Source organism: Zootermopsis nevadensis, unplaced genomic scaffold (genome assembly GCF_977971745.1).
Source record: "Zootermopsis nevadensis isolate Lab colony 2312 unplaced genomic scaffold, Znev_1.0 Znev_ptg000025l, whole genome shotgun sequence".
Taxonomy (NCBI): Eukaryota; Metazoa; Arthropoda; class Insecta; order Blattodea; family Termopsidae; genus Zootermopsis; species Zootermopsis nevadensis.
In genome coordinates this window covers 2,903,838-2,919,268 of record NW_028259157.1, presented here as the reverse complement: position 1 = coordinate 2,919,268, position 15,431 = coordinate 2,903,838, and the positions used below count along the sequence as shown (strand labels likewise).

Genomic DNA, 15,431 nt, shown 5'->3' with positions numbered 1-15,431 from the left:
TAGTTTTTTTTCAATCCTAGTGCTTTGTATTATCAAAACAGCATTGGATAAGAGCTGTGACAGTACTGGGTTTGGTGTAGTTATTTTATATTCTTGTTACTATTATTATTAACTGGAACCAGGCAAAGACTAATTAGTATTACACAACCTAAACTGGATATACAGTTGCCCGGAACATGGTGACAAAGCACTGGAAAATTATGACAATTTAAAGCAGTGATGAAAATGAAGCAGAGGGGGGGGGGGGAGAAAATGTAAAATGGAAGCATTAGGTTAGCTCCATTTTTCTCTATATTTAAGCAGAGACAAACAAAGAAGTTACAATACAATTTAAAATTACTAACTCCTCTCCAATCGTAGTAATTATGCTCCTAAAAGTCACCCCGATTGTTAAGACCTTGCAGTAAACTGTAGTCTAGGAGAAACATGGCCGCTGTTGCCTCTCATCAAAATTAAATTAAGTAGCAACTTCTTATTCTAAATACAAAAGAACGTATAATAACGCCTTTAAAAATATTTAGATTCAAAAAGGGCCGTAAGAATACAAGATGGCAAAGCATAAGCTACAGAAAACCGGTTTCGGATACAATAACAGCTGAGCCCCCAGCAAATGCTGATCCCTTGGTGCACAAACCACCTGAGTGTGTACAAATTAAAGACCGCGGATTCCCAGAATCAACAAATATAGAGTTTACAAAAATGGATACATAAGTGGAAATCTGTGGATACTTGAAATTTGCGGTTGGCAACACCGCACTGAAGAGGGATTTTTGTACACGTTTTTAAAGCAACACGTACAAATTAAATATTGAGCACACACACAAATTTAATTTATACGAAAATAATTAAATTAACTAATAAATATAAATGTGAACAAAATAATAATATAAAACGTGTATAATTTAAATCGACATATAGGCATTGCAACTATCTCCTCCCAGTGCATAATTATCGACATCTAAAATTTTTTGAAACACATTCATTTTTAGTGTTCACAAACCCCGGCTACTGATATCTATTCTGTATTCTTAATTCAGTTGATAAACTCTAAATGAGTTTTTCCAAGGTGTACTTGAATATTAACATCCTGTCTAGATCAGTTCTACCAAGTGATTTTTACACTGGGGTTTCCAATAACAATCTGATACGCATATATTGTTCCCCTGTGTGTATTATACTTTTACCTAAGCGCATTACTATTCATTAAATTTCCCTACAATTATTGCTTTATAAGAAATGGATACTTGCAAATGATTCTTGGTGGAAAATATATTAAGCGTAAGATAAATAATGTGTTTGTCTGTGTGCCTTATGCAGTTAAAAAATGTTTTACTAAAATGCCATGGTTATTTAATTCCGGGCGTTAATTCAAATGAATCCAATCAGAAAAAATGATAACAGGTGACATCTTCCTCACCGCCCTGAAAACCTCAAGCCTCACAAAGAAAGCCGACTTTACGAAGCAAAAAACCACCAATTAGTACAGTCAGTGCTCCAGTGCAGAACACAGAACTATTACTCCCTGTCTGAGGTTCCATGAGCGCCGTATTTATCGTGGGACCTTGTCATAATCACATGAACTGATTGCTTTGTTATCGATTTCTCGTAAATTATTACATGACCGATTGTATACAAAAGTATTTTGTTAAATGTGCACATATTTACATATCTTTATATTTGACATGCATTAATTAAATTCACTTGTAACTAATTCCACAAACACGACAATGCTCGGTCCCCACAGGGTTCACAGAAAAGGTTGATCCCTTTTATTCAGTTCACCACACGACTTCAATGCATAATTGCGATGTGAGGCCGAGTTCCAATGTGGAACGTCTTCAATGTTGATGCCTGTCAGCACGATCTATTGACCCACGATGTTACATAAACTAAGAATATGAGTTTCGGAATGCGTTAGGGCATGCGAGCGGCAGCAAAATATTCACTTTTATTTGAAGTTTATATAATAACATTGTCAATCGTTCAGAATTTATAAAGTCAAATGATTGATAATAATTGAACCTAATAATAATGAAAATCAAACATATGAAAAAATGAGGTCGTGCTCTAATGTAAAGTAATATCCCGGAATTTACTTGGAGGAACTGAATATAACCACGAAGAACCTGTCAGGAATTGAACCCGGGGGATCTAGAATATGGCGCAGTAGGCCGAAAACTTAGCCGCGAATTTCTTCGAGGCCCCTGTACTTCTTTAACATTTTCAAAACAAGAAACCCACTTTCTGCTTCCTTTCCATTTGTTATTAGATGAAAGTTCGACTTATGTTTACGACTGGTTGATTCTTCTGCATGTTTGTAATCAACACATATCAGTTACCAACTCAAAAAAGCATATCATAAAATGTGTTAGGTGCTTGATAAATGGGGGGATACTCTTCCTTTCAATTTTTATACCATATTTTTAGGGAGCTAGGCTACCAATCCTTGGCGTCCGTCCAACCACATTTTCCTTATTCGGTTTTCTGTCAGCTGGGTCATAACTTATAACCACGAGACCGAGACATTAAAGGCGGAATATAGCATTTAACCTCAAACAACAATACCAATTGCGTGCGTTACCCAGTTTCGTCAACGGATATTTTTTACAAAATTTCCAGGCATGTTTCAGCATAAAATAAAACAAACATTTTTATTTCTGTTTTATTCAACGATGCTGTCAGTATCGCAAACTTACAGCGTCAAATAATAAGGTGATTAATTAATAATGAAATGGATATAATATGGAAGGAAGCGGTCGTGGTCTATACCAATCCCGAAATATTTTTGGAGAGATTGAGGAATGAAAAGACATTTTCAATACAGCCAGTCTCCGGCCTGATAATTAAACCTCGAATCTCCCGAATAATAAGCAGGAGTACCAACCACTGAGATGAGACGTTTGATAAAGCAGATTAAATGCGTCTGCATTAGGATGTATAAATAAACGTTTGTTGTTACACTGACCAAATGTTTATATTAGAACCTACACAGTTAACAAAAGGGCATGTGAAGGCTATCTTGAACCTCAAAACGAAAAATACCACATGTGGAAAATATACATAAGGTTCTGCAAACTGAAGTGTACTCATTTCTTTTCAAGAGATTTTGGGTCCTCATGGAGGTAAAAACGTGGATTACGATTTTCAAGGTTGTGTTACCAACGTTTCAGACAAAATTATCGCCTTCGCTTCCAACTTGAAGATGAAAACGATATCTTCCTACGAAACCACCAATAAGGCTACATGACGTCACAACTCAGACGGTTGTAATCACACTTTCAACTTTGTTTGTTTGTTCGATAAACATAGTTTGAGAAACTCAATTAATGTTGATAAATAAGAAAAACAGTGGTATTAGTAGACATTTAAACATAGAAATGTCATACAAAATTTATGCACTCAGAAAATGAAATCATAGACAAGTTTCAAACAGTCAGCAACACTGATTTACGAATTTTCGCTACAATGAACCGATTACAATTACAATTAATTTACAAACATTATTTTAGCTACAACGGAAGAACGAAATTTGTCCGAGGGCCGAGCGTCCAACAAACTCGGTGGACTACACGCGCATTTTCTCTGTTTACCTAAGTCCTGGTATTTATACCGTAACAAAAATAAATGCTGTACAAAGTAAATGTTTGATGTAACACTTAAATAGCATTTTACAAAGTTAAATAGGCAATAACTAACATAAAAATTAATAATGTTTTGATTTTTATAATTGTATAGCATTCTAACACGTAGGGAAAATGCTGGATAATTTTTCAAGGATTCGAGAGCCAGTCACAGTTTTTTACGTGAAAATTAATGGGAGTTTCTTTTTCGAATTGAGTTTTTTCACCTTACGTTTCTAAATCGAGTGTATACAAGTACTTACGTAAAGGAAAATCCATTTACTTATAACAAAAGAATATTTTCACGCGTATCAAAAGAATAATAAAATGAGTAGGATAGAAGTAAAATTTAAAAAGCAAATATTTAAAGGTAGGATCATATGGGATAGGTATAACTATGGAGAGGGGTGGAAGAAAGACAATGCTTGGAACATGGACGCAGTTATGGAAACAAAGAGAAATCATGATTCGGAAATAGAGGAAGGAACGTATTGTCTCGCCAGAATGACTTCTGTATCAAGATACAAAGAATGCTATCGCATGTGTGCTAAACAAGAACAGGAATCTCAATTCAGTGGCATTTGACAAACGCTCGAGGAAAGAAATTCAGGACTGTTAAAAAGCGATTAAATGTATCTACAGCAATGATTGATTTGGATAGAGTGAAAGATAGATATCGTAAAAGAAAAAAATAATGACAATAATAAAAGTATTATTCATAGTAGTTGGTTACCTGCAGAGTTGAGGCAAGAAGACGCTCTGGGCGACCGATTCTGAAACAGAAATTTTTATTATTACAATTATTCTTACTGCCTACTGTCATTTTCAGTCCTAGTATTAAGCCTATGCTACATCTCTTAAGTCTACGTAGTGGAACTTACATTACTACATTCTAAATAAATGACTTACAGGTTTGGGAAAAACATGAAACAAAGGTTTATTTAACATCTTTCTAATAACGTGGTACATTTCTAAACTTAAGTTCTTTCTAAGATGTTCAGTTATAGCCTAATGCATGTTCAACGCCTCTTTCAATTATTTCTGTAAGAGTTTAATTGGAAGATATGCCACTCTGAAGGCGGCGATGTTGGTCTTCTGGGTTATGTCGCCAAGTGGACGTGCAAATTTATTGCTGCTCTTCTTACTACATTTTAGCTCCTTAGTGGGAAGAATATGAAACGAACTACAGAAACAAAACGCGTTTAAGCTATACGATGACGACTAACGCCTAGGGCTTGCTGTCTTGTGACTATACGTAAGAGGCATCTTGGGAGAACTTGTCTGATCTGTAAGACAATATATACACACACTATATTCTACTACTGTAACTAGGGTTTTCAGTGACCATACTTCTTCGGTATACTGTAATCTCCGACGCGGACGTCAGCCTCCGACACCTGACTTGCAATCTTGCATATGAATGGTATCGACACTGAAGAAAGGCTGTACTCAGTAAGAATCGAATCTTTCTTATTCCTCTCCCCATCGATTATTTCGACTCTACACAGCTGAACTTGAATCCCTTTCCCCTACGCGAGTGATATTCAGCTTTCTGATGAACGCCGTTCATGCTACAATTCAGTGGCGGAATAGAGCTCAACTGAGATGCCTTGGGACTGACCTCCATTTGACCTATTTATTAAACATATTATAGAATATAGCACATATACGAAACGTAACTTATCTTAACCATGTAATACTGCACTTAACAAAGATTTTCTGTGTTTATTAAATGGTTGTCACAACAAATTTCCTGCCCGAGTTACATGTTCAGTTCAATAGTAATCTCCTTACTTAAACTACGTTGGTGCGTTTAGCAGTGGCCAACTTAAACATCGAGAATAACATGGGTGGATATTATTAAAAGAGATCTTGATAAAATTGTCTGTAATGATCTAAACTGGACTTAGATGGTATGGGTCGAGTAAAAAGTAAAGTAATGTTTGTCCCACTATACGCCATGTAGGCGCTTGGGGTGAGAGGAGGTATAGCTCCTCCCTTTCTTGACCTCGGCACCAGATTGGGGGTGAGTGGTCAGCATCACGCCCCGGCCGGCTTTACCCCCGGGAAAGGACCCCGGTACCCATTGGATAGGAGGCTGGGTGGGCCCCAGAGCCGGTCTAGACGCAGAGGCTAGAAGAAAAATCCTCTATTATTAATATTTCGATCCACGTCAGTATCACACCACACAGTCCATCGTGGGTTTTTACGCAAAATAACAACAGACACTCGCATTAGTTTTGAAGCTACACCTCTGCTGCCCCAAATCGCTGGATTTTATCCTCGCTTTCATGCGTTGGTCCTACACCCCACTTGCTTTCAACGAACGCCCGCACGCGTGTCGATGAATTCTCCCGTAATCTGTCAGTTTATCGCACAGTCGAACATGTAATATCCTCATTCGACCAGGTTTATAAAGCCTAACGGGTCACCAACATTTATTCATACACCAAAAAATATCGTTCATTACTTCCCGATACAACGGTCATGTGTATTTGATGGGAAATTTATCGTAAAAAACTCTATCCATTCCGCAGTTCACGGGCTGTGAACATATTTCCCGTTTATGTGTAACAAAACAAAAAATGTCTCCCACCCCAACCCCCACATCCTTGTCGGTCTTCCAAATGACCCCTTTCTAAGACGCTTCTCCTTCCCCACCAAAATTTTCTGTGTGTTTAATGTCAGTTCATTTTAGCTGCAAGTCGGGCACATCTTAACACCTTTCACATAACGCCAATATTAACACTCGGAAGATAATACAATACCAGACAACCTATATAAATTATAAAATTCTATGTAGTAACCTAAATCAGGGGACAGCAACCTTCTTCCCGACGGCCACAAGTGACCCCGGCCAAATTTTTATGTTGTCCGTCACATGATTTGGGAATTTGACAGTGCGAAGAGAAAAAAATATTTTCTGCGGCTGAAGAACGATGGTATAAATTTTTTGCATTAACTAAGCTTAAGCGTAAGCGTATGAAACTAATAACAATGTATCTGCAAGCCTACAAGCTTAAAATCACGTCATTGCGCGAATATACATTGTCCCTTTGTTCAAATCATATGACATTTAACATAAAAATTTAATATGAAATGAATGTGGTATTATATATATGAAGTTTATAAAATTACCAATGACATAAAAACAAAATTGTTTGAACGTCTTTACAATAAATCAGCTGTATGTGGAAACACAGCTATTATCCATTTTACGTGAATATTCTTTAAGTTAAGGAAACCACAAAATTATTGTTTTCTGCGGCCCTCGACAAATATACTTACAGCCAATGCGGCCTGCAGTAATGACAAGTTTGCGAAACCCTGTCCTAAGATGTCTGCCTAATTTATCCTTGAATCCAAGTATTTTCTTTAGCGACTTGTTTTCAAATAAATGTGATGTATGGCCTTAGGCACGTGATTTCATAACGATACAAAACAAATGAAAAAAACGTTTCTCTACACAGACTAACTTAACTTGCATTTTAAAGTCGCGGTTATGATAATTGTAATTGAATAACAACAAGCATTTTCTGAACTCTTAATGTCTTGATCTCTTAAGAAATCTCATTTAACCCTTTAAATCTGAGTGGTTAACTGTATGCACAATCTGCTTTAACATTAAGTAAAGCTGCATTTTGGTATTTATATGTTTCACTTCAAACAGCTATAATTTCCTTAAACGGCATTAGCCAATCGATCTTTGTAATGGTTAAGAGTTGTGTCTTCTTTGCGGTACGGACTGAATTGTTAAATATTATTTAGATGCGCTTCGACCTCAAAGGGTTACATTTGCTTTGAAACATTCTGAAATAATTTTTATCTTACAGTTAGATGATACTTCTAATTTAATTCCTGAAAATTTGACAATACAGAAATTTTAATTTGTTTAATTAGTGATTTCTCATTCTGTAGACATTTGTACACATCGGCACCAATTTTTATTTTTTTAGTTGACTGTATTTTTGTGCATGAGATTTAGTAATGAAACGTGGTCGTATGTAAACAATTTTTACCGATTAATAAATAAACACATGGATTAAATACGTTTGCTGAATACAAATAAACAAGTCTAAAATAAATGTTTGCACAATAGGAGGATTTCTCACCCATAAGCGTTGAAATTGGTTTGAGAGCTGCAGGATTTTGTCACACTGCTCGGGGGACTGAAACCAAACTGCGGGCTTCTGATCTTCCCATTTATATTCCCGGCTTATTCAATAATACACTGCCTAAAGTTTCAAAATTCTCTACATTTGCCACGCGATTAGCATCAGACTTACTTTATTGATTATCTACAAAACATCCGACTGTAACCCAGTATCATATGTTAATGGCAGAGCATTGTGTGAGGACCACAAAGGCATGGTAACACTGCCTCAATTAAAATTACAATTACATGACGCCGGGCTGATGTGTTCCTGACACGTACGCCATAACTTGCCTGACAATTGAATTTGTTGCTGGAACAGTGACGATGTAACAGCAAATAATGAATTACAGATAAGTAAAGTTAGAACATTCCTACAATAAAGGGGCGTCTTCTGGCACCAGAGACCCTATTTCACGATGTCTAATATGTCAAGTCCGCTTGCTGGCAAAAGTCTCAGACAAAATCGACTGAATAATTAACATCTCCTTATTAGACAATAAAACACAAGAAATTCTTCAATTCAGATTTTGTTTCATGCCTTATTTACACAAAGCGCATACAATAAAGCCATGAGAATGTGGTGGTTATGCAACCGCCAATCACAGACATGGGGTGAAGAGGAGAGATTGAATCGTATTTAGGTCAATAAGTTGTGTTTCGAAAGAAAACTTTTTACACGACGCTTTTTATGTACATCGTAACTCTTGATAACTTTCCTAGTAGATATTTAACTACCGTTATCATCTACTGAAGTGTCCTTTTATGAATGACAGGCCGATTATGAAGAAATACCATGTAATACAGAAACCATACGTTTCACAAAAATCACTTCAGACTCATAAAGTAAAACCTCGACAACCCTCAAATATACCAACACTAACAACCTTCCCAATACAACCTGTAGAGGGAGTTAACTCCTTGGTTTTTCATCTACCAGTTTTCACATGGAGAGACTGATTAAAATCACGAGAACCCGAATTACGACAGTCTGTGCCCGTCCGAATTTCGAACCGAGTCTGTCAAAGACAAGCCACTTACTTGCGTTAGCGTCTCGATCGTAAACATTGCTGGGATGACTGTGAAGTGGGCGCCCGCTCTCTGCGCCCGCCAAAGGTCACATCCCATCCGGTTGCGCTTATAACCCGATTACGCACACACAATCGTCCGTTTGTCAGGTCACGTGCATGAGTAGCCGCGTAGGAAGATCAAAGGCTTCGGTACATCCTTTCTACCTCCGGGGTTCGAACTGAAGTCTCTCGCATCACATTACACAATACGGTCAGTGGACATTCAAATGGTTGGCTCATCATTTCTTGTACTAAAATTACATTAGTTTAATAAGAAGCAGAACCCGCCTACGGTTCAAAGATCAGCTGAGGTAAACTGTCACTTCATCTAATTGAAACAAGCTGTGTAAGCTACAAAGCTTTCGACACATTACAAGAAAATCCGTTAAATATCTTCCTTGTGCCAACTCTGATAAATCAGTATCATCAATATCTATTTTACAGGTTTCATTTTAATAAATTCCTAATTCTGTAGCGTCCGTTCTTGATTGCCACACAGCCTTCATTTAAAAAAAACATTCACACAAAAAATGTTTAACCCTTTAAGACCAAATGATTTTATATATAACAGTTTAACATTCAGTGACACTACATTTTGCAATTATGTGTTTCGAGTGAGTGTCGCTGTAAAAAATAATTATTTCCTTAAACTGCGTTAACCAATTAATCTTTTTAATGGTTATAGGTTAATGCGCTTCTCCTTTCCCCCCGCCAGATCATATATAACTAGACTATTAGCAACACATCCTAACTGTCAGAAATAATGTTTTATTGGGTATTGTAGAAGACTGCACTGGATATACTGCCAAGACATCATATTCGTAATTCATCGAATGTAGTTGAAACTGTGAAATGAAACGTGTGTGTAAAGGTGTGTTTGCCATTAATGTAGGAAGGGTTCTACACGTGTAAGGCGAATCCTACATCTTGCATCCCATCTCGATTAATATATCACAAGAAATTTTTTGGAATATCACAAGTCATAAAGTATCTCGTCATTTAATTTTCTCGTCTCTCCTTCGGTTCATTATTCTCATATCTAAATACTTTCCTCAGAATTCTCTTTTAAAATACTATATCTACTTTCAGAGCAAATGATTACATTTTACAACCAAATAAAACAATAGCGGAATTGTTTGTAAACAAATTTACACAATGACAGGAGTAGATCTATTAATATATATCACAAAGCTCATTTTTGTGTGTTTATATTTCAAACAAAACGCACACGTCGGTAGAGTTGTGAGCTTCATCATTATAACTCTAGGGAAAGTATAATGCGGCTATGTCAAGTTTGGAAGCTATAGGACTTAAACGCAGTCTCTGCATCATCACAGCATAAGTTTTTTTCGGTAACTTAATTCGGTTTAAGTGGATTGTATTCTAAGCGTCTTTGTAAAAATGAAATATCTCAAATGAGGAATTGCTATTGCATTTGCATTTCGTATGGCGTCTGTAATAATTCAGAAGTTATCAAAGATATCCTTCGCATGTGTAATACATCGGAACGCGTATCATGTGCCTGTGTATTCAAGCTAGACTAACAGAGTATTGACTACTATTTGATTAGCCTGTGTTTACTGGATAACTCATTTGTTTTAACTGGTCTTCAACGATGATTTAACCTGTATCATGTCTATTCCAATCACTTGTTCTCACATAACAAAATAGCCAGGTTCCAACAATATTCTGTCGCCATCATTATCAGCTTTCTATTGAGATTTACACGAACATATGTCTTCTTCCTTTAACAAGTAGTTTCCTGCGTTTCTCCGAGGTAATTCAGCCATTTCTTGTATTGGCAAGGATCTCTGAAACCAGAATTATAGCTTCATATATAGTGGTCCCAACCGTTTTGACTGTAGAAGCTAAACTTCCATAGTCCTTCTTTTTACCCTGTCCGTTCTCAGACTTCTGATATCCAAAAGGTTTCGCCCTTTCTTTTGTTTCTCTTAAATGGTGTACGTTTCTCTAAGCCCCAATTTTTCATGTTAGTATTTATAGAATATCCGACGTAAAAAACATATCTCGTCTTACAATGTCATTATATAGGTCATCTTCATTAACGAATTAATTCGACTACTCGGTTCGTCAACAGACAAACCCTGTTTTATTCTGTTACCCCATTTTCTTCAGGCTACCCAACTGGAATTTTATTCACTCTGTTATACTAAACCTATCGCAATTGTTTATAACAGCCCATATAAACAGAATTCTGGGCAATGTTATAACCGCTCATATTGTACGGTCCTGGTATACACTTCGCATTAGCAATTATCAGTGCAACAGAAATATCAAGTGTTCGTTAAAAATTCTTCTGTGAATTACATCCATTTTATTCCAGGCTACATAAATCCTTTCATATTTCTGCTCCATACACAATTCTAAATTCGTCAGCAAGTCTTAAATATTTCTTAAGTTTTTCTTTACAACACACAGACTGCTATACCAAAACCATTCCTTACTTTCATTCTGTGTATACAAAATTCTATTTGGTGATATCTTCCCTGTCAGCAAAAGAAGGCGATTTTGATTAATCGTCGCACATCCCACCATCTCTTAAATAACGAACAACACGAGCATATTTAAATACTGGATCTCTGATACGTTACTCCAGCTGCCTGGTGTATTTCAAATGTATCCTCAACACAAACTTATAAAAAGCAAGTGAAACTTAGCGGACGAGCTAGCCTCTCTGTAAAAATACCAACTTACGAACACCATGCACGCTCTAAGATGGCGGCTTTAATGTACCTGACCTGAAATCTTACTTTGTAGACTCTTTAAGTCGAGGAGCTGAACCCACGCCCCCAACTCCTTTAACTTTCAGGGGTATAAAAACTTTACAGTCGCTACGTGATTACTAAAGAAACAACGTTTATGTTAGCAGCAGATCTTCCGATACACCGGCGATTTATTCATTCGATCCTACAGGGTGAGCAATAAGCCACTTCTCATTCAGATAATTGAATTTATTGCTGTTGTTATTATTATTATTATTAGTATATTATTTGATAATGCTGTATTTATTATTTCACTGCATCACACCGCATGTCACATTTGTTATCAGAAGGGACAAATAATGGCCTATTTTAAGGTATTCCTCGTGTTGTCTGGTCCATACGTTATTTAATGATGTTGTGGCGATCACCCTGATAATATAGGTAGCAGGCACCAATGAAACGTAGGTAAACTTCTACCAGAATAGAAGATGCTACAACCCAGAAGATAGTAAACTTCATACTAATCGTGGTGAAAAAATCAAATCTAAAATATCATGAAGCGAAAACCTGGAGTCAAATAAGACGCCACGTGAGTGACAGGTGTGGTTACGAGACTGTGCACGACTTCACCTGTCACGCATCTTAAATCTTACAATAAAGTGCAACCGATCTGACTTTTAATTACCAATAGAGTGTTGTACGGTTGTCCTCATGATAGAGCCTACTTATCTCGGAGTATTTATTCTAGTCAGATTTCACCTTACTAGAGGAGAGATCCTGTTTCGTAAATGTGGACTTGTTTACTTTGTATTAGGTACAGCGTCGTTAAACGATTAACTGTACTAGCGAGCAGATAACGCAACCAGTTTTCGTAAGCTACCCATTTCGAATTTCGTTAGGTGTTTCAGCTACCCTGAGTCTGTTTACGGTTTTCCTTGGCCAATCCAAACGAATTTAAGGTTAATTGCTTTGAAACAGACCACGATGATTTTCGTCTCGTCTTTCCCACTTCACCGTACACATTGCCCTTTCTAATTCGACGCCCAGTATCTTCACCAACTAGTCGTACCAATGGGCTGCTGTGAATACATGGATAAATTTTACAGTTTTAAATAATGATTTTAATAGTACGTTGATGTGATAAAATGGGAATTTTGAAATGTCTGACAGCTGGACATATTATTTTGACAGATTTTACGAACCTGTCATTCAATCAATCAGTTATTCGATCGATCAAGAAATACTTTTCATGTCACGTTTCACATATCATTGGAATGACAGACAGAGAATATCATCCCAGTTTCTATCTTGATTTTGAGACACAAAACCACCTTGGCGTAGGCCTATGAAACGCAGGAACATGTCATAATTCAATCCCTTTTATCGACAATATCAAGTAGACCCCGTTGGTGTGCTTCAACATCACTCGTACTTCTAGTGGATAAATTCATTACATGTTACCATACAGATTTAACTGGTCAAGCAGCCATCAACAAACCGAAATATATTATCCGGTCATGTCATTATGAAAAATATAATCTATAAGTTTAATAACTGACAGATTATAAAACTTCAGAACGTTACGCTAAATAAAAATTCTGGTTTCACCAAAGCAGGGAATTTCTTGGAGAGATGGGAAAATACAAAGTTGTCAAGAAAGAATCGCGCAACATTGAGTCAATTATTATTCAATTATTATTTGTCATAGACAGAAAATAAAAAAAATAAAAAATTCTGATTTGTTTCGGAAGAAGAATTTTCCAATGGCAGCCAATTGGTAAGCCCTCTCGCTTCGTATTCGTAAGGAGTTAATTTTCTTTCCGAAATACGTTATTCTTGAACTACGTTCCGTGATTTACCACAGTCCCTCTAAAACTCAGTAACAGTACACTAGAAAATGCATGCCATTAGTTTTCACAGCTTTCGTATTTTATTCTTCACTGCCATCCTCCGTTCGAATTTACATAACTCATGCAGCTAAGAAATGACGAAGTGCTTCTAGTTTATGATAATCCAAAACAATGTTTCTGGCCGTCTTTACTGGCTAAAAATGGATGTTATCTGCTCGTTTCTGCTGTGCTCAAGTGTAGAGAATACCACTAAACCACGAAAAGAAAACAGATTTTATTACCGCTCCGCCCCTACTAATGTTAAATATATTACGATAATCATACTGTTACATTATTTTGGAGAGTTGTTCTCTGTGACACGCCATACTAAAACAGAGATACTGCATGCACACACATTCAGACATCCTAACATTATTTGTCTACGTAATCCCTACCCGTATTGAAGCATTTTCCCCAGCAGGAAACAGTTCATTGAACCCCTTAACACAGCCGAAATACCACAATTAACAAACCGTTGTCCCTTAAAACCCGGTTAAGTGCCCAGAGAGATGTAAAGTCTGAGGGTGCCAAAACGGAACTTAGTGCGGGTTGCTAAAGACCTTCCATCCATACCGTTGGAAACTTTGTTGGGTCTCACTTCCCACCTCTATATCTGTCCAACTTCCCAGTCTTGCTGCCATTTTTGTTCTAATATGACTCGCCTCACAAAAAAAAACTGAATATAAATCTCTGGTACATTATTTGCATTGCCTGGTGGGCGCGAAATTCGTGGCGCACGTCAAACGTGTGGTAACATATTGATGTCCTATGTCAAATGTTAATAAAATGTATCGAAAATATTGCCTCACACTTAGCCGATGTCACGACGTACAAACACAAAGACGCAGTCTAACGGAAAAATACTGAACCAAAGATAAGACGTGTCATCTGTGATGATCTCAATGGAAAGAAGTTAAAACTTTCCAATGACATCGAGGACCAGCAGAAGTCAGTCAGTATTGATTCTGTCTTCGAACAGTAGTTGGTCCCGATTCAATAGTCGCCATTATATTACGGTTCGAATTATTTGATTTCGGTCGGTCAGTATCAACTTAACTTTCTGCTCTAGAAATAGAGTTCTTCGGGAACATTAACACGATTAATACCCATCATTCAATCAGATATTAACGGGTGCTTCCTACAGTGAATCTCAGTGTAATGATGTCTTCTCGGTGACGTGTGAGAATAGAAACAAGTGAAAAACCAATACAACATAACAAGCAAGAATATGTGTAGTTCGTCACATTGAGACACACGACTTCAGTGAAAGGACATTTGCATGCCATGTGTGCTCAGTGAAGACCTTTGTACGAGTTAGTAACACGTAAATCATATACAGATATCGCTCATCTGCTGAAGCTGGACCTATGTAATTTCAGAACCTTTATTTTTTATAACGATGAATGGGGTCCCTGTAATAATTACATGCAGTGTAACATAAAATTAAATAAATATTTTAATAAATTCATCTTCGTGTGACAACATATATACTTCCACAATGAAATATTCAATAACATCATATATAAGTGATACGTGATTGGTGTACTTGCAATTACTGAAAGTAGGTGTCCAATATAATATCCTTGTAAAAAGTATAAATTAGGTATGAAAGTGAAGCCCAGAATATAATATTCTTTTTAAAGTGACTGAATCGAATTTTTGGGTTTTTAATAATTTACAACTGACCATAACGAGCTCAAGGTGCCCTCACATGCGCACGTCATATGACTGCACTGCGTAACAACGTGTGCGCAGTTGCCCCACTAACCTAACCTAACCTAACCTAACCCAAACCAACCAAAACGGGGTATTCTCGGTCAGTGCAAAATGGCTTCCTAATGCACGAATTTTGAAAAAAGCGAATTGATGGTCAGAAATTATTGAAATCTTGTATGGACGTCATACCACAGGTAAGTTAATAATATTCATACTCCATTATGCCTTATCACGTTTTATAAATTCGCAAGAAGGCATCA

General features: G+C 36.8%; 1 protein-coding gene across 3 annotated transcripts in view; it reads right to left on the bottom strand.

Moving 5' to 3' along the window:
• LOC110833660 (uncharacterized) overlaps positions 1-8,916 on the bottom strand; it is a 410,934-nt gene extending 402,018 nt beyond the window's left edge. For all 3 annotated transcript variants that reach the window (XM_087356184.1, XM_087356185.1, XM_087356186.1), the window contains exons 1-2: positions 8,815-8,916; positions 4,354-4,393 (exon numbers count right to left, since the gene is read on the bottom strand). In XM_087356184.1, the coding sequence (XP_087212310.1) occupies positions 4,354-4,393; positions 8,815-8,901 (127 nt within the window). In that variant the 5' untranslated portion in view covers positions 8,902-8,916. The remainder of the gene's footprint in view (positions 1-4,353; positions 4,394-8,814) is intronic.
• Positions 8,917-15,431: the final 6,515 nt, after the last annotated feature.